The 19,056-nt window shown below is 51.7% G+C and overlaps 1 protein-coding gene across 3 annotated transcripts in view; it reads right to left on the reverse strand.

Moving 5' to 3' along the window:
* The window catches only part of KIRREL1 (kirre like nephrin family adhesion molecule 1), a 102,655-nt gene extending 83,976 nt beyond the window's left edge, over positions 1–18,679 (reverse strand). For all 3 annotated transcript variants that reach the window (XM_055084280.1, XM_007119676.4, XM_007119675.4), the window contains exon 1: positions 18,506–18,679. In XM_055084280.1, the coding sequence (XP_054940255.1) occupies positions 18,506–18,557 (52 nt within the window). In that variant the 5' untranslated portion in view covers positions 18,558–18,679. The remainder of the gene's footprint in view (positions 1–18,505) is intronic.
* Positions 18,680–19,056: the final 377 nt, after the last annotated feature.

Here is a 19,056-nt window from a genome sequence, read left to right on the forward strand (position 1 = left end):
TATGAAAGAGGCTGAGGTTTGTTGTTTGTTATTTTTGTTTTGTTTTTAACAAAACATGATCCAGGGCCTTGGGGAACTTGCAATCTGGTAGAAAACTGAAAGGTCAGTGCTTTAAAACTGAGTATATGGTCTTCCCTGGTGGCGCAGTGGTTGAGGGTCCGCCTGCCGATGCAGGGGACACGGGTTCGTGCCGCAGTCCGGGAGGATCCCACGTGCCGCGGAGCGGCTGGGCCCGTGAGCCATGGCCGCTGAGCCTGCGCGTCCGGAGCCTGTGCTCCGCAACGGGAGAGGCCACAACAGTGAGAGGCCCGCGTACCAAAAAAAAAAACAAAACAAAAAACTGAGTATAAACTGAGCCTGTGCAATGAGATAAAGGGAGGGTTAGTCAGGAAAGGCCCTTGGAGGAGGTAACCCTTCTGAGCACCAGCTGCAGGAGGTGAAGGGCGCAGACCGAAATCCCTGGGCTCTGGCTCCTAGGAGAGGGCCCTGGTTTTCATTTTTTCCCTTCCCCCACGGCTCAGCTCTGGTCGGCCTCTGAGATGATTAAAACCAAAAGAATTTTAAATGCCTGGAATTCACTTTTCACCACGGATGCCATTTGCTTATTTCCCCTCTCTCTCTCCCCTCCCTTCTTATAATTTCTCCTCTCGGGAGAGCTATCTGTTTGCCTCACTCCTTTCTTCCGGCCCGGTTTGCTCTCGATGACCAATTCACACTGTTTTCAACGCGGGGAGGAGGAGAGAGGGGGTTGGGTGTCTCAGGCAAAGGGGAGGGAGGATGGGAGGGTGGAGGGGCCTTGGTCTTGCTGGCTAAAGTTCCCAGAAAAAGAAAGGAGAAGAAATAGCTTTCAGGGAAAGAAATCTACCAAATGTTTATGTTCCCACAAGACTCTGTGAAACCTTTTTACAGACCAAAGCTAAAGTTCAGGTTGAAGCCAGAGCACAAACTCTTATCAACATGGAGACACAAGAACCCACATTCTTGGGCTTCCCTGGTGGCGCAGTGGTTGGGAGTCCGCCTGCCAATGCAGGGGACACGGGTTCGAGCCCTGGTCCGGGAAGATCCCACATGCTGCGGAGCAACTAAGCCCGTGCGCCACAACTACTGAAGCCCGCGCCCTAGAGCCTGTGCTCCGCAACAAGAGAAGCCACCACAATGAGAAGCCCGTGCACTGCAACGAAGAAGAGTAGCCCCCACTCACCGCAACCAGAGAAAAGCCCACGCGCAGCAATGAAGACCCAACGCAGCCAAAAAATAAAATAAAATAAAATAATAAGATAAATTTATAAAAAAAAAAAAGAACCCACATCCTTGATCCAGGGTCTCCCACCTTCCCAGAGCGGGCTGGATCATCCCCATCCCCAGGACAGCAGACTCTGTGTGTGTGTGTGTGTGTGTGTGTGTGTGTGTGTGTGTGTGTGTGTGTTTGTGGGGAGAAGGGCACTCCAGTTGTCCTCACCTAGAGTCCAGACCAGATCTGAAAAATGTATAAAACGTTTGCTTCCACCCTGGTTCCTGAGCAAATAATGCTTCTCCTGGAGCACCCCAGCTCTGGCCCTCTGAAATCAGTACCTCTGGCCTTGGCTGAAAAACCAAATCAGAGAGATCCAGGGCCTCATTCAGGAAGAACAAGTCCTTTTTTCGAACTCCCACCGGATGGCAAAGAGTCGGAAAATGGCACAGCCAGAAAGAATCTTGGAGATTAACCTTCTTGTTTTATGATAAGAAAACAGGCCCAGGTCAGTGCATAAGGCCACTCCCTGACAGGCACAAATGGGACTAAAATCCACAGCTAGACTCGAAATCCAGTGCTCCTTCCATATTGCCTCCTGAATGTAGACTTTCCTATTGTAGTGCCTGGGAAACCAGAAGTTGCAAGTTGCAAGCCACGTGAGACTGGACACATTTAACCCTTTGGCACAGGGGCTCTGCTGCAGGCGGCAGGAGCAGTGTGCAGTCTTGAGGCCTGGAGGTCAGCAAAGGGAGGATCAACCCTGCCTGGAGCTGGAAGCCAATAAGCTCTGAGCTGGAAGCAGCCCCAGCCAGAACAGACAACTTATTTGTGGAAAGAAAAATTGCACAGGGACAAAGTGACCTGGGTTGTCAAGGCTCAATAGCACATCCCAGAAGGAACACAGGGTAGAAATTTTGTGCCCTCCCTTACTGAGGAAGTCGAACAAAAGGACCCTCTTTCTGTCACCAGCTTTTAAAAAAATTAACTTGTTTATGTGGTTTCTAAGGGCATGGGCTAGGTGCTTTCATGCGTAGTGGTAATAACAATAGGAGTAGTGGTAGTAGTAACAGCTACCATTTGTTAAGCACCTGTCATACGCCAGGTTTACATATACCATCTGCGGTCTTTTCAAGATTCCCATTTACCAATGAAGAAACAGACTCAGGTTATATGACGATTCCAAGGTCTCATAGCTAGTTAAGAGCAAAAGTTAGTAGGATCCAATTTATTTCTTTCTCAAGATCAAGCACATTGTTCTAGGGTCATGAAAGAAAATTCAATATAGAGAGGGAAAAAAATGGATGCTCCCTCATTCTCCACCACTTCCTGGGGACCAGCAAGCCCAGGCCACAGAGACACAATGAAGAACAGTGGTGGGGACGTGAGTACATTCTAGAGCTTTAGGTTCCAGTCCAGCTCTGTGTCTAACCCTCTGGGTAAACCCTCCTGTCTCTCGAGCCTCTCAAATCCATCATCTGGACGTCTTCCTCTCTGTTTATTTTGGAGTTGGAAGCCCAAGGAAAGCCCCGAGGTCTGTGGTGATGCCAGGGCTGGCGGCCCAGTGGGAACAGTGCTTTCTCTCTGCCTCACCTCTTCTTCCTGAGCCACAGTTTTCCTCATCTCTGAAATGGGGATGATGAGCATATCGCCAGACCCCTGGCACAGCACCTGTAAGGCGCAGGCGTGAGGAAGTGCTAGGCTTTCCCCTCTTCATCCAATCACATTATCGAGTGGCCATCCCCTAGTCATGGCCGTGGAATTCAGCCCCAGGGTGTGTGCCCTGCTCTCCTCAAAAAAGAAAAGTTCCCAGACCAAGACCTGGGTCCTAACTGGATGGTGGTCCTGTCCTTCCTTTCCCTGTCACCATTCTCACCCCAGCTTGCCTCACTTCCCAGCACATGGTCGAATGAACTTCACTTGGGACCATCTCTTGCTCCTCATTAAGCTTTCTGGCCACCGACCTATGCACATCCCCTGATGTACCCCATCCCACCCCCGGGGAGGCCAAGGGAGCCGGTGAGTGCAGCTCAGGCTGCGCCAGCACTGATGGACCAGGTGGGGCCTTCCCCAGGGAGCAGGGCCATACTCCCTGCCCACTGGCAGAGCCTCCTTGGGCCCTGCTGGGTTGACCAGGGGTTCTGGTCCCCGTGCTCCCGCTCGGCACTCCTTGTTCCCGCCCCCCGGTGCTGCCGCCCGACGTCCTTTTCTCCTCCTCCCTTGTTCTCCTGTACCCGATACCTGCTGCCCGCACCTCCCGCACCTCCCGCCAGCATCTCCCTTCCCACTCTCCCCTTCTCTCCCGCTTCCTCCTCCCCTCTCCCCCTCTGCTGCTGGCTTGGAGCAGGAGGTTATGAAAATGAGCTTCGTGCCCAGGAGACTGTAATTATCTGCTAAGTGTGAAAGCCAGAGTGATTAATTAAGAGATAATAAAAAGAAAAGGAGGGCGAGAGGGGGGCCTCACGGCTTTGCTTTGATGATAGAACCTGAGGTGAGCCAAGCAATTAGGGGAATCTTTATCGAGAGTTAGCTATAATCCACAAATTATCAAGCACCAAATGCTCCAAGAGCAGGGCACATTTCACTCCTGCCGAGTGACAGACCGACAGACAGAGAAGGACAGCAGGAGGAAGAGGCCTGGGGATCATCCGGCTGGGGGGCAGGGAGAAGCCTGGCGCAGCGGAGCGTGTGTCTGTGCTGGTGGACAGATTGTCCCGTGCCAGGCCACCAGGCAGCACTTCCAGGACCCCGGGCCACGGCTACCCTTGAAAAGGGGTAGCAACCTCCCCCCGACAAAGACACGCTGTCCCACAGGCAGGCTCCATGCTGGAGCCAACTTGGAACACCCCCGCTGTCTCCTCTAGGGGGACCAGAGGGCCAAGCTCATGTCTCCCCCCCCAAGACACGTCAGCTCCTCCTCTTCGAGGACTTACATTCCGCCCTGTCCTCCAGGCAGCAGGAGCTGCTTTAACACCACTCCTCTCCCGGCCTGTGCGTGTGGGAGTGTGTCACACGGCCAGAGTGAACGTTGCAGGGGCCACGACTTGACAAGGCGACACCACAGCTCTCAGCTCTCGGAGCCTGCAGCCCACACTGCTCTAGCTGGGTAGCCCTCCCCCCGGCTCCCACTATTCTCCCATCCAGCCCTCCAGTAAGAGCCGTCTCTTCTACCTTCTTTTACATTGGGTCCTGCCCTACCAGTCCTTCCCGATGGGTTCCATTTTCCCCTTCTTGCCCCTTCCTGGAAACCTTCTATAACTGATCCCGCAGCTCCAGTACCTCTTTTTCCATCTTCTCCTGTGCTGATGTACAACAGGGTTCAAAATCCTCCCCTTATTTAGATGATCTTTCTGTGTGTGTAGACCCTGAGGAAGATGGGGAACCTATCTCCTCTATTATAATTAGCTATCCGATAGCAGAAATCAAGTCTCCACCCTCAAGTTCAAGCTTAGAGCTAAAAGTTTGCACTGATCTATACAGTCCAGGATCCTAGTCCATACTCCAACAGATCAGTAGATCTCCAAAGGCAGACACCCTAACCTCTCCTTTCTCTGCCCACACTGATGGCACTTGGGATCCACCCTGTCCACCCAGGCATGGTTGAGGACATCCCTGTGTGATTCCAAAAGGAAAATATTCCTGCTCTGAAGCTAGAACAGGGCCTGACTGTGGCATAGGCCTACCTCTGCCATCTCCCCCGCAGGCCCCACTTTCCTACAGGTACCAGGTGTAGCAGCAGACGCCAGGGCCTCTCTCAGCCTGGCCCCCATGGAGGGAGGAGGAGAGGCCCTCAGGCCATCAGCCAGAGACAGCGGCCCAGTGAAGAACACCAGAGCTCTCCAGCCTCCAGCTGCTCCGAGCCGCTGAGAAGGGGAAACTGAACAAGTAAGGGCATGGTGACTCAGCCAGGTTCCTGGGAACACTATCCTTCTAGCCCTGACTGGGGACACTGGGAAGATAGCCTTGGCAGTTTGTTGGAAAGCAGATCTGACCCCTAAAGAGACAACCTGCTCTGTCTCAACTGGGGCATCAGAGACAGTCTCACTTATGACCTCTCTGGGCTTGCTTCTCTATCACAGGGAACTTTGCCTTGCAGTAAGAGAAAAATGAACCTATTGGGGAAAATGTTATTTTTCCAGACAAAAAGAATACCGGACACTTATTCAGTTACAGTCTCAAGACAGTTGTTTTTTTTTCATGCAGGAGCAAGAGGGGTTCAGGTTAGACACAGAGAAGAACTTCTGGCTTGCCAGGGATTATTAGATATGAAAGTGAGTAGGCAGAGAGAACGAATGAAATTCCTTTCTCTTCAGAAAAAGGGCAAACACTGACGTGTCCAGGTTGATTCAAGTTAGTCCTACCTGACTAAAGAGGGAGATCTTGAGAGTCCAAAGATGTTAGGGTTCTTCCAGAATCATCTCTCCATCTTCATTCCTGACCCCGGGCTCTATGTTCTAGGAAGCCCAATCTGATTGATCCCACCTCCTTCTTTATTTACTCTGAAACCCCTCAGGATGGATGTGTGCAGTTTGCGTATGTCCCCATTTGCACTTGGAGATGGCTAAATGTGCATTCAGTTTTCTGGGGGAGGCGGGGATAAGGGGAAGTAATGGGAGTTCCTGTTTCCCCTAGTGGACAGGATTCCCTAGATTTAAGAACCAAGCTTCCCCCATTTAATCAGAACTCTGAAGACAGAAGCTCTCTCTTCCCAGGCCTGTGGATCTTCCTCTACAGCCTGAGGCTCTGCACACAGACAGAGAAGGTAGGGAGAGAATGAGTTAGCTAATCATGTTGCCTGAACAACCAGTAGGTCTATGTGAGTGTGAGAAAATGACCTGCCCAGGGATGGTCCTCCATTGCTCCCCCCAAATCATGCCCTCGGTTAGGCCTATGACCCACCTTCCTTCCCAAACCTCAATTTGCTCCTGACCAAATTTTCAAGCCGAAGCCAACAAGGTCTAGGCCCTGGCTAGCAGCTCTGCCAAAAATGTTTCCCCCCAAAACGCCACCAAATGAGAGCTGGATTGTGAGGACTCTTTTCATTAAAAAAAAAAAAAAAATTGAGTGGAAATGACTGACTGGGCCAGGCATGGAGGAGTTTCCACCAACATACTGGCTAGTTGCTTTTCAACTTTGCAGCTGGCAGCTGTTGGCCTGAGTAAAGACTTGGTGGGGTGGACTAAGGGCGGCTGGGAGCTTGGGAGGTGGCAAGAAGCAGGCTGGTCAGGTCAGGCTTGGGGCCGAAGATGGACATGCTGGCACCCACTGCCCCCTCTTCTGTCCCACAACCTGCTTCCCTAAAACAAACATATCGACACTCCTGAATCAACGATCCATCCGGGCTCTGTTACACAACTAAGCTGGCTGAAAAGCGAATTCAGGTAAACGAATTCTATTTTCTCTTGCTTCTCATCAGAATGTTGAAGATCTATTTCCCTAGAAGAACACATCCTCTAACACTTCAGAGTGTGGTCCAAGAAGCAGTAGCATCGGCGTCCCCCTGGGAGCTTGGTGCCAATGCATAAACTCCACCTGAGGACTTCCCTGGTGGGGCAGCGGTTAAGAATCCGCCTGCCAATGCAGGGGACATGGGTTCGAGCCCTGGTCCGGGAAGATCCCACATGCTTTGGAGCAACTAAGCCTGTGTTCCACAACTACTTGAGCCTGCACTCTAGAGCCCGTGAGCCACAACTACTGAGCCTGCATGCCACAACTACTGAAGCCCGCGTGCACCTAGAGCCCACAAGAGAAGCCACCGTAATGAGAAGCCCACGCACTGCAACAGAGAGCAGCCCCCACTCCCCGAATCTAGAGAAAGCCAGTGCGCAGCAACAGAGACCCAATGCAGCCAAAAATATGATAAATAAATAAATAAGTTTTAAAAAATAAATAAATAAAATTGCAAAAAAAAAAAAAAAACAAAAAAAAACAAAAAACACTCCATCTGACCCCAGATCTCCCACATCAGAATCTGCACTTTTTAACTAGATCCCCAGGTGCTTCATAAGCTTGTTAAAGTTTGAGAATCATTGTTCTAACACACTGAGTTGAAATCCTGTGGCGCGACAAACCTTCTGGTCATGCTTACTGTGCATTGCCAGATGCTTTCCCAGGGCTTCAAGTAAGAGGTCAAGTGGCTGTGGTTGCTATCACTCCATTTAATGCTGAGGACACTAAGGCTCACGAAGATGAAGAGACCACTGAATCTTCAGAGCCAGGACTCACACCTACCTCTAAAGCAGGGTGCTTTCCATTAGACTTTGCTGCCATCTCAAAAGTCCCACCGCACTGCATTCCAGAAACCATAAATTCAGGGATTACCAACATCACTGGCACAGTTCACAGAGACTTACCTGTCTTTGCACCATTATTTGTTCTTCACTCATCCTACTGTCTGCTTTCCTCACATCTGCCTTGGACTATAAGCTGTAAAAAGCTGGCACTGTGCAATATGATTTACTGAGTACCAGCTGTGTTCCAAATCCCATTTCTTAACATAGATTCCTTCATTCAGTCCTCATAGCAACCCTCTGAGGTAGGTATTACTGTCTCCATTTTATAGATGAGAAAACTGAGGCTCTAGTGAAATGACTTGGTCTGATCACACGGGCAGCAGCCCCTCTGGGCAAGTCTGGCTTTCCCATAGGCCCTCTGGTAAGGAGGTCCCAGGGCACTTGAGGGGTTATCCAACTCCAAAGGTGTGTTGAAAGAGACTAGTCTTATGACATGACCCTGGTATGAAAGCAAAGGCAACATGCACAAACCAAACCCCTTACATACAGGCTTTACAGGCTCCCCTCTCAATTTTCTGCACAAATAGAGAGCAGCAGCAGTGCAGATAGTCCAGAAGTCATTTTAACTTAGCTTTGCAATGCAGTAGATGTTTTTTTTTTTTGCCAAGTCAGATTTTACTTTCTAATTATATTTGGCTCAAACGGACATTAAAATGAATTTGTATTCTCACTTCACCCACGGCCTGGTAAGGGAAGAATTCCCAGATGTGTGCAGGGTGATAGGCACATTAGTCTAGGATCAAACATCATCCAGGCAGTAGGTGACTTGGGGGTGGAGGCTGGAGAGTTGATAGCGCTGGTAGCAGGAGTATATGTGTGGGAGAGGTGGGCAAAGAGGGAGCGGGCTGCAGGGGCCTCTGGGAGTCCCCCCATCCCATCTCACAGTGAGGTCAAGCTAGTAGATTTCCAGGGAGGTAGGGACTGAGGCATAGAGCAGCATGTCAATTGCTCAGGGTTTGGGATTAAAACCCAGGAGTCCACTGGATGACTAGGGAATCAAGATGAAGAAAACCCCAACTTCTCTCTGGGGCTTCACCCTGCCAGCCTGCCTTCTCCCTCTCCCTTGTCTCTCTCTCTCTCTCTCTCTCTCTCTCTCTCTCTGCCCCCATCTGCCCATCTCAGCTTCCTTCCTTTTAATAACCTCCCAGTTAAGAGAGTCGAATGGTAAGAGCAGTTAAAAGCACCTCATGGCTTGACAATGCTGGGTAATGGAGCGAGCAGGGCCCCAGGCTGTTCCTGGGAGAATTCAGGAAGGAGGGGGAAAAAAAAAAAAAAAGAAAAAAGAAAAGAAAAAAACTCAGCTAAGCTGATTACAAGGACAAAGTTAATTTAGAAATCAGCTCAATTGGGTGGGAGCGGGGGTGGGGAGGAGGGAACTGGACACAAGAGGTTGGAGATTTGGGGAAAGGGCGCTTTATATAAACTGCCTTTGTTCCTGGAAATCATAATCCTTGGGAGGGACCTTGCTCACTCCTTCGGATTCCTCAGCTCCTTCCATCCGGAGCAGGGGGCACAATCAGGGATTGTCCAGAGCCGGGATATCTTGAGTGGCGCTGCATTCCAGAGGCTCCAGCGCAGCCCCAGAGCCTCACATCTGTGGCTGTGCCCTCCCCCTGCCAGGCTGCCTCCTCCACTCCCCGCACTCCGACAGCTAGACTTCAGCATTTTTCACATACCTCTCTCCCAACATTTATCTTATAGTATTGTCAATATGTGTTTATACATCCTTCTCCCACACCCGCCCCAGAGTGCCTCAAGGACAGGGACCAAATCTCACTTACCTTTGTACCTCCGGTGCCTAGCTGAGTGCCCGGCCCAGCCCAGCCATTAAAAACACACTGGCTTAGTTGGACACAGGCACTCACCACCCTAGCAGGAATCTTCCTCAAAGGTTTCCATTTGAAAAACCAGAGGTGGCTTCCTTGCAGAGGTTTTAAGAATCTCTAGGCTCAACCCCCAAGTGCACACACATCTCTGGCCACTGACCAGAGGAAACGGCCCAGGATTGACCCTGCAGGGACTAAATCCGGATTGGCCCTCTGATGGAACCAGGTGGTTCCCCTAGACTCTGGGCAGTACAGACCCAGCCTAAGCTCCCAGGGAACATGAGACAAAGAGCCTAGGTATCCACCAAGCTGCAGGGCTCTCCATTGAACTCTGTCTCCGGGCATCTTTATCATATACCTGAGGATTCACAGAGAAAAAAGATCTTCTCATCATTCCAAAGCCTCCCCATCTCAGGTCACAGATCTGAGACTTCCCAAGGCAGAACTGATTTTCTCTAAGGTTTTCTGCTCACTTCTGCCTGGTCAAACTCTGATCATCTGCCCATTTCACCTTTTTTTTTTTTTTTTTTTTCCCAATTGAATGGGCTGCAGATCTCTATAGCAGCGGAAGGGGAGTTTAAGAGGAGAGGAGGGCTTGGTGAGGAATGAGGTAGGGGTCACACGGGTTTTTAACACTTCCTGTGCTTCAAAAACAGAAATCCCTGGCTCCCCACTTCTTACAGGAAAGTCTCTGGCCTGGTTTTTCAAGGCCTTCTTGGGTCAGGCCCCAGTCTACTGTTCTGGATCACCTCCATTATTTTGCCCTGACCCAAATCCTCAGCTGCCACCAGCCTCAACGGACCCCGCACATTCCGGTAGCCACACCTTGACTCGGGAAGTTCAGTCGGTCTGGTAATGCTCTCCCTCTTCCTGCCACAGCCACATCCTGTCCATCCTTAGACCCACTTCCTCCATGGAGCCTTTCCTGGCCTCTTCAGCCCACAGCAAACTCCCCAGCTCTGACTGTGCACACTGCTATCCTGACACCAACTACACCCAGCCTAGCATTACCTGGAATCTTTGCATATGTATGCACATCTTAGCTTCTTGGAGGGAAGGGACCATACAATTTTGTGGGGTTTTTTTAATTCCCCATAATGCCTACCAGTATGTTTTATATAGAGAAATATACATTTGCTGATTTGAAAAAAAAAATTAATTCTCCCCATTTTATGGAAGAGTAAACTGAGACCTACTGAAGCTAAGTAATTTTTGCACCTAAATCACAAAGTGAGACCCTTAAAGGCAAGGACAGTATTTTATTCTTTTTGCAACACTGGTGCCTGGCACATAGTATAAGTACACAACACATTTTTCTGGGATGAAGGGACTGAGTCCTTACTCTCTTCCCACACATCTTCCAGTGAGGATGAACTCCTCATATTGCTTCAGAAGGAAATAAGGGGCAGAGCAGAAAAGCATCAAAGGGCCAGTCTGGAAGAGGAATGTATGATTCCTAATCTGGCCTGGAGTGGGGCAGCCTCCAGGGACTACCCTCCAGGCACAGAGCACTCAGGTTCCTGCTGTCCCTTCCCTACCTCAAAACCCAGTCCCCGTGGCCTTCTGTGAGATTCTCCCATCACCTTCCCAGAGCCAGACCTCCAGAGGAATGAAGCAGCAGCAGCATCTCCTGGGAAACTAATGGAATTTTCTAGGGAGTACTAGAGAGTTCCACCCTGGATTTAAGACCCTTAATCCTGAGGAGGCTGGCTGGCTACAAGGCCCATTTAGTTCAATATGATCCCAATTTTGTTAAATGGACTCAAGGAGGGCAGAGAGGAATGCGGCTTCAGCTCCCAGAGGCTACAGAGGTTAATAAAAGTTGCTGGAGAAATTAAATGTGGAGGGGGAGAAACTGGGAGTTTGGAGAGAGCTGATGGGAGGTGTGGGAGAGTGGGATGGAAAAAGAAAGAAAAATGTGATCTTTGGCAATGTCTGGGAGCTAGAACAGCTTTCATCCTGGGAGCTCAAAGAACTCTATCAGGTTGCATTGTCTGTGAATCAGTAGTGGGAAAGTGTAAGAGCTGGGGTTGCAGGATGGAGAGAGACCAGAGTCACAGAATGAGGAACCCAAGAGTTCTAACTTTCTTAACATTGTAGTGTGTATATCTTCAGAGCATGAGAGACAAGACAAAAAGTAGTGCCTTCAAAGACTCTTCAAAGGATGGCTGCCATAGCTGGAAGGGGAATGGTACAGAGAAACACGGCAATGTTGCTCTGGTGAATGGAAGGACCAGGGGAAAGCCAGAGATATCTGTCCATAGGTATATGGGGATGAGAAATGGCTGCATGTGCGAGTGCACAGGAGGCCATGTGGGAATCTATGTGCGTGCATGTGGGCACACACACTGTGCAGTGGGACTTGCATGCAGCAGCAATGTGGAAGAGGTGGATATGCCCATCTTCAGGGGCTTCCTTCTGGGAATCATTCCGGCCCCCACACTCCAACTTCCCTGCTTGGGATCTAGTCCTGGCTCTGTCACTTCTTAGATGTATCACGTTGGCCTATCTGCTTAACATCTTTGAGTCTCTCTTTGTCCACCCACAAAATGGGGATAATGACTCCTGCATTTAACAGATTATTGTTGGTATTAAATGAGTTACTAATGCACATAAAACACAAAGCATGTCCTCCACAAAAGTGAACGGCCTTCTCTCTCACTTGGAATGAACTCATTCTGTTTCCTGACTCCTGAGACAGCCTCTCCTTGATGCTGCATTTCAGCATCGAGGACCAAGGACGTGGCAGCCTCTTTCTCCTCCACTGCTGACCACTGCCTCCTCCACCCCCTACACCAGCCCTTTCCAGGTCAAAGCATCCTCCAGGACATGGCCAAGTAAAGTGGTCTAGAGGCCTTGAAAAGAAACCAGGCAGGAGATGGTAGGTCGGGAAGGGGCACAGCTTTCTCAGCCCTGGACACATGGAGAGGAATTTCCCTACCCTTAGCTGGAAACAGTCCCCCAAAATTGGGGTGACGGAGGAATTGGCCCCCTATCCCTTCCCTCCAGCCCAACCTCCCCCTTAGCAAGTCATTTCAACTCTCTAGGGCTCTGTTTTCTCATCTGTTAAATGGAGAAGTAATAACTACACTGTCTGTATCACAGGAAGATCACAATATCTCTATTAAATGAGATTGTACATGTGAAAAAGTTGCTAAAATTGTAAAGTACTATACAAGTACAAAGTTAAAAAGACTCTACAGGTGGGAAGAAAGGGGGCTTTACTAACCTCCTTCTCCTGACAGACAAGGAGTTCCCATCCCCACTGAATAAAACAGATGATCATCAGAGCAAGGCAGCAAGATGGATATGCGCTAGGTGTGATGGGCTGAGCCCTGGGGGAGAAGGCTGAGCAAGGCACCAGGAGGAGCCTGTCCATCACCGTGGGGAAGAGGAGAAGGAAGAAGGCCTCTTCTCCCCTTCACAGCTGCCTCAACTGAAAGGAGGCACTTGCACAGGTGGCTCTGACGTGGAGGCAGCCTGGCTTTGTAGTAAGACAAAAGAGTTTAAATCTGGGATCTAATACCCCAGGGATGGCCTTAAGCAAGTTAATTAAACTCAGCTTTTGTCTCCTCATCTATAAAATAGGGGTAATGTTATCTTCACAAGGTTGTTGTTAAAAGGAATAAAGAATGATGAATGTGAAGAGCACACAGTAGGGACTCAAGAAGAAGTAATTTTTTTTTTTTTTTTTTTTTTGTGGTATGCGGGCCTCTCACCGCTGTGGCAGGCCCAGCGGCCATGGCTCACGGGCCCAGCCGCTCCGCGGCATGTGGGATCCTCCCGGACCGGGGCACGAACCCGCGTCCCCTGCATCGGCAGGCGGACTCTCAACCACTGCGCCACCAGGGAAGCCCAAGAAGAAGTAATTTTGATGCTTTGGTAGGGAGCCCACCTCCTACAGTCACTTTGCCCCACTCTAGGGCAGGCAGGGCTTCCCAAAGCAGATGGGAACAGCAGATCCCAGCCTCTGTGTCTGCCAGCGACTGCGCTGAATTGGAAGCTGACTGTCCTGGTTTTCTCCCCAGGCCCCCACTCAGCACTCCACCCCTGGCCTCGCCACGATTCTCCAGGAGTCAGCCTTGCGTGGTACAGGGGTAGTGCCCAAGTTCGTAGCTCATGGACCTGTAACGCTGTGTCTAATCTTAGAAACAAACACAGGTTGCAAACCTTTAGATTTGCCAAGTAAAGGGCTTTTTTAAAAAGTCATTTATGGGCACTGTGAGAAAAACCATTCAACACCCAAAAATGTAGAAGGACAGAATCTCAGAATAAAGGATGATTTTTAAAATTTGAGTGAGTTTCCATTTATGAGCACTCATTCCCTTTTCCTCTTAGTTCTCCTTTGGCTCTGGATCAGAAAAGACCCTGTCCTAGCCCAGCATCTGTCCCTGCTGGCATGTGGGATCCCAGGCAAAGGGGAGGGGTGCAGGATTTGAGGTGGGTTGGTTCCCCCAGCTACCATCGAGATACCTAACCTGTCTAAACCTCGATTTCTCATCCATGAAATGGGGATAATTACAGAGCCAATCTCAGGGGGCTGCTGTGCAGATTAAATTAGATAATGCATATAAAGTAGTTAGCACAAGGGCTCAATAAATGATCCGTATTATTTCCAGACTCTGAAATGCTGCCACCTCGGGGCTAGTGTTCCTCATCTCTCACAAGAGCTCTAGCTCCTTTTCACTAGAATGCCAACCTCTTCCACTTGGTCCTCTCCTTCTCCAGAGCTTTTCTGAGGTCTCCAAACAGGGGAAGGCTGGTCAGCTTCCCCTTCTGGATCCTCTACAACCCAGTTCTCTCCATGAGAGATAGAAAGCAGAGGTACTGAAGCCCAGGACAAAACATCTGGGCAGCTGGAGCAAGAAAACAAAAAGAGAATCATAAGGAGGAGCTGGAAAGGAAGCAAACAATTCAGCTTCCTATGTTCAGCCACAAAGTCATAACAGAAGAACTTACTGAGCACATCTCTCTGTGCCAGACACTGTTCCATGCACCTTACACGGATTAACATATTTAACTGCCATCAACACCCTATGAAATGTTATTCCTAACCTTACTTTACAGATGAGCAAACTGAGGCACAGAGAAGGCATATACCTTGTTCAAGCCAACACAACTACCCAGTGGCCAAGGGGGAGGGGGTTTAGCCAGGGAGCTGGACAGGAGTCTGTGATTTAAGCAACCTTTAATACTGCCTTCTTCCAACATCGCAGCACTCTCATCAAATCAATCAATTGATCAGATATTTAAGGGCACTTACCAAGCGAGTGTGTAGCACTGTGTCAGAAACTGAAAGGATAAAAGAGAAATTAAGATTTGGTCCCCAAGGATCTAAAGAGGGTCTACAAGAGCTTCCATCAGAGCACTCAGTTCTCAAGTCAAGAGGGTGAGAGCTGGGGACAAGGCTGGGCTTCCTCATCCTCACCCCATCAGAGAACCAAAGGCAGAGCAAGACAACCAACCATGCAGCCAGCAGAAGGTGGGAGGGCCTAGATGCCTCCTCCTCCTGATCCAGGGTCTTCTGGGGTCCAGAGCTTAGCCAGAGGTAATTCCAGGCACTAAATACTGGGTTCACACACTCCCTTTGGGCCTGAGCCGAAGTCCAATCAAGAAGGTCGAGGAGGGCTTCCCTGGTGGCGCAGTGGTTAAGAGCCTGCCTGCCAACGCAGGGGACATGGGTTCGAGCCCTGGTCGGGAAGATCCCACATGCTGTGGAGCAACTAAGCCCGTGCGCAACAACTACTGAGCCTGCGCTCTAGAGCCCGCGTGCCACAACTACTGAGCCTGCATGCCACAACTACTGAAGCCCGCGCGCACCTAGAGCCCATGCTCCGCAACAAGAGAAGCCACCGCAATGAGAAGCCCACGCACTGCAACAAAGAGCAGCCCTCGCTGGCCGCAACCAGAGAAAGCCCGCGCGCAGCAATGAAGACCCAATGCAGCAAAAAATAAATAAATAAAATAAATAAATTTATTTAAAAAAAAAAAGAAGGTCAAGGAGAGGGACCTGGTATCCTGATTTCTGCCATGTCGCCCCCTGCCTCTTCCCCAACCACAAGATCCTGCTTTGGGCTAGAAGGGTGGGACATCTGGTGGCCGGGGCGGGGGGGGGGGGGGGTGGGGGTGGGGGGGGGGTGGCACAGGGAGGAGAGAGTCCATTCCCAGCTACTCTTTTTTCCAGACTCTTGTTCTCTGCCGGGTGTGGGGGGGGTGGCACAGGGAGGAGAGAGTCCATTCCCAGCTACTCTTTTTTCCAGACTCTTGTTCTCTGCCAGGATGTAGCTGTACTCGGCAGCTGAATACTGGGAATTTAGGAGGCCCTCTTCCCTTCACTCCTCACCGCCCTGCCAAGCAGTGGCAGGGATGCCCAGGGGACTCTGGGGGCTGGAGGGACAGGTTTTCCCCCTACCTTCACCTCCACCCTCCCCTGGGCAGCTCCTACCCTGTGACAGCCTGTCATCCCACATTGCTCTGATTAGCTATAATCTTTCTTTTTCAATTTCTCCTCCCTGAGACTGGGGAGCGAGAAAATCTCCCAGAAAATGAATAAATATTTCAATTTTCGGCGCAATCAGTCTGAGGAGCCAGCACATGATGGAAACAGGGGGAAGGATAATGGTTTTCATTTAGATAAGATACAGAAAATTATTTAGTGAAAAATGAAGATTGATGAAACCCATTGAAATTCTTTAAAACGTGATTTTTATTTCTCTGCCTAGGCTGAACGTCCCCTTCCCCTCTCCTCTCCACTCCCTTCAATTCAACTGCCTTCTCCCGCCTTCTCCCCACCTCCCTGCCACCCTCCCTCAAGCCCCTGGCAATCCCCCCCACCATTGCCCCAAGTCCCTGCCTACAACTCTTTCTTTCTAAGGATGGAGACTGAGGAGAGAGGTCCTGCCGCCTCCCCCCACCCTGAAGAGCCCCAGATCCCCACTCCTTCCCACCCTGCCTCCTCCCCAGTCCTTGCTCAGCTTCCCAGGAACACTCAGGAGTGACTTCCTCTCCCCTCTGTTCTATCCTCTCCCTTTTATTTCCCTTTGGTAACCCCTCCTCCCCATCCCAAATACTTTTGCACACTTTCATCAGGTCTTGCTTTCACCCACGCTGGAGGATGGGCGATGAGAGCTCAGCTACCCCCTAACCCCTCCCCCCCTTTCCAAAGGGAGAAAGGCACACAACACACTTCTCTCGGACCGTTTCTGTCCCAATTCAATCCACATGCCTCTCCTGTTTGCTAACTGCAGCTTTTGTTCCTTGAAGCTCGTTTGTATCCACGTTGCTGACACATGAGGGCTGCGGGGAAAGGGGCAGACAGAAGCTTGTGCCCAACGCATATCAGTACAGACCCAGCTGACCCCTCCCCCCACGACGGTGGGCCCTCCCCCATCTCCCCCTTCTCTAGCAGCCCGGTTGAACAAAGTCAGAACTTAAGTCATCTTCCCAACTTTCTGCCAAGTGGCTGGCTTGGCCTGCCAACCCCAGGGCCAGGCCTCCTTTCCCCCAGCACCACTTCTCACACCATGGATGTGCACGCTTCCCAAATCCTAAGTGTGTGTGTTGCGGGGTGGGGGGGGGGGGTCAGGGGGGTCATGGATGCCCTATGGGGAATGATGGATCGACAGACCCGCCCCCAGCAACTCAGCCAGGCTTTGGCTTCGGAGCCAGGGAGGCGCCTGGCCAGGATTGGAGGGGAGGGGTCCAGCATAACACCCCACCCCTAAACACACACACACTGGGCCCGGAAGGGAACTGAGAGCAGGGCAATGCCTGAGGGTGCTCAGTCCAAGCTAAATTCCCCCTTCCCAGATTCCCCCCCACCCGCAAAAAAGGAGACCACCTCCTCCATTTTGTTGTCTGTACATCTCCATAAGTGTCTGCCTATATGAATATCTGTTCAAGTTTCTTTGTTTGCTGGAGGGTTGGTATCCCTGGGCGGGTTTCAGTGTGTGTGTGTGCGCGTGTTGTGTCCTTGTAAATGCCTGCCTCATACATGTACTGTGTCTGTGAGTTTTGTTATGTTTGGGTGCATGAACGTGCACGCATGTGCCGATACGGGGGAGGAATCTGTCTTCCTCAGATGTGTCAGTGTCTTTGTGTATATGTGTCTGTCTCCGTGTGGGGGATGCTCGCGGGTATGTCTGTCTCAGTAGGTGAATAGTCTGTCTCAGTGTCTATGGCTGGTTTTTGGTGTTTGTATGTCAACATCTGTGTGTCAGCTCCATTTTGGGGGATGGGGGGAGCTTGCTCAGCAGGATTAAATCTTCCTTAGAGTCCGACCCAGGAGACAAGAATCCACTCCCACAGACCCCAGTGGGGGCTGAAGTCTGGGCCCTTGGTTTCTTCTGTTCCCCCGCCGCCCCCCAGCCCAGCCTCAGGATACACTAACATCCTCATCTCTCTCTCAACCTCTCCCTCATCTCCCAGCCTCTCCCCTGCCAGTCCCAAATAAGCCCGGACATCACCACTTTCCTGACCCCCAGTGGGTGTGAGCCCCGCCCGCAAGTGGCCCCTTCCATATCTAGCGGGCCCGAAGCTGCCTTTGGAACTCCACTCCCGACCCGGAGCCTCCGCAGGCAGGGGTTCAAATCCCCACCAGAGGCCCCGAGGCACCGCTCCCTTCCTTTGAAGGGGGCAGCCCCAGGCAGTCGGGAGCCGCCGCTCACACTCAGCCCTCCCAGGGGCTGGGCTGGAAGGAGGACGGGGATTCCCTTAGCTGCATCTTCCGGAGCCTGGGCCCCCAGCTTTCCGCGCACCTCCCACCCCCGAATCTGAAATCCCACTCTCTTCCCAGCCTTCCCCCCGGCCAAACCCGGGCGTCCTGACTCCCGGCCTCGGAGGGTGGAGGTAGGTCGGGCTGCCAGATGCTCCGGAAAAGACTTTGAGCGTTCGGATCCCTTTTTCACTCCGACCCCCGGCCCTCGCGGCCCCGATTCACCGGTCTCCCGCGCAGCCGGAGGAAACAACTTGGGCAAATCAACGACAAACTCCTCCTCGCCAGCCCCCGTTACTCCGCGGCCCCTCCCCCAGGGCTCCGCGCCGGGACCCAGCCCCCGCCTCGTGGCGTTCGGACCCCGGGGGACCGGCCGCGGGCCGCCGAGCCCCCCAGTGTTCCCCGGGCTGCCGGGGGTCGCGGCGGGCGGGGGGGCCCTTACCTTGGGAGAAAGTATCGGAGAGAGTGAGGATCCAAACGAGGAGGCTCAGCATGCTGTCCGCCCGCCGTCCGCCCGCCCGCGGCTGGGGCCCGGAGTTGGCGAGGGAGCGAGACGAGCGGGCTGGGGAGGAGGGGAGCCCGGGAGCCCGCCCCCCGCCCGCCCGCGCCCGCCCCTGCACACTCACACGCACACGCACACTCACTCACGCGCGCAAACTCACTTCCCTTCCCTCCGCTCCTCTTTATTTCTCTTTCCTCCCGGTCCCGTCGCTCGCTCACTCGCTCTCTCTCACTCTCTCACACTCTCTCCCTTTCCCTCTTCTCCACCCCTCCTTCCTCCCCCCTCCCTCCCCCCCCCCGCCTTTTACTATTTCTCGCCTCAAGCTTTATCTCTCTAGGTCTCTTTCGGTCCCTGCTCTCCCTTTCTCCCCCCTTCTCTTCCTTCCCTCTCTCTCCCTCCTCAGTCCCTCCTCCTGACGTCTACTCTCCCTCCTCTACTATTTCTCGCCCCAAGCTTCATCTCTCTAGGTCTCTTTCGATCTCTGCTCTCCC

Source organism: Physeter macrocephalus, chromosome 4, assembly GCF_002837175.3.
Source record: "Physeter macrocephalus isolate SW-GA chromosome 4, ASM283717v5, whole genome shotgun sequence".
NCBI lineage: Eukaryota > Metazoa > Chordata > Mammalia > Artiodactyla > Physeteridae > Physeter > Physeter macrocephalus.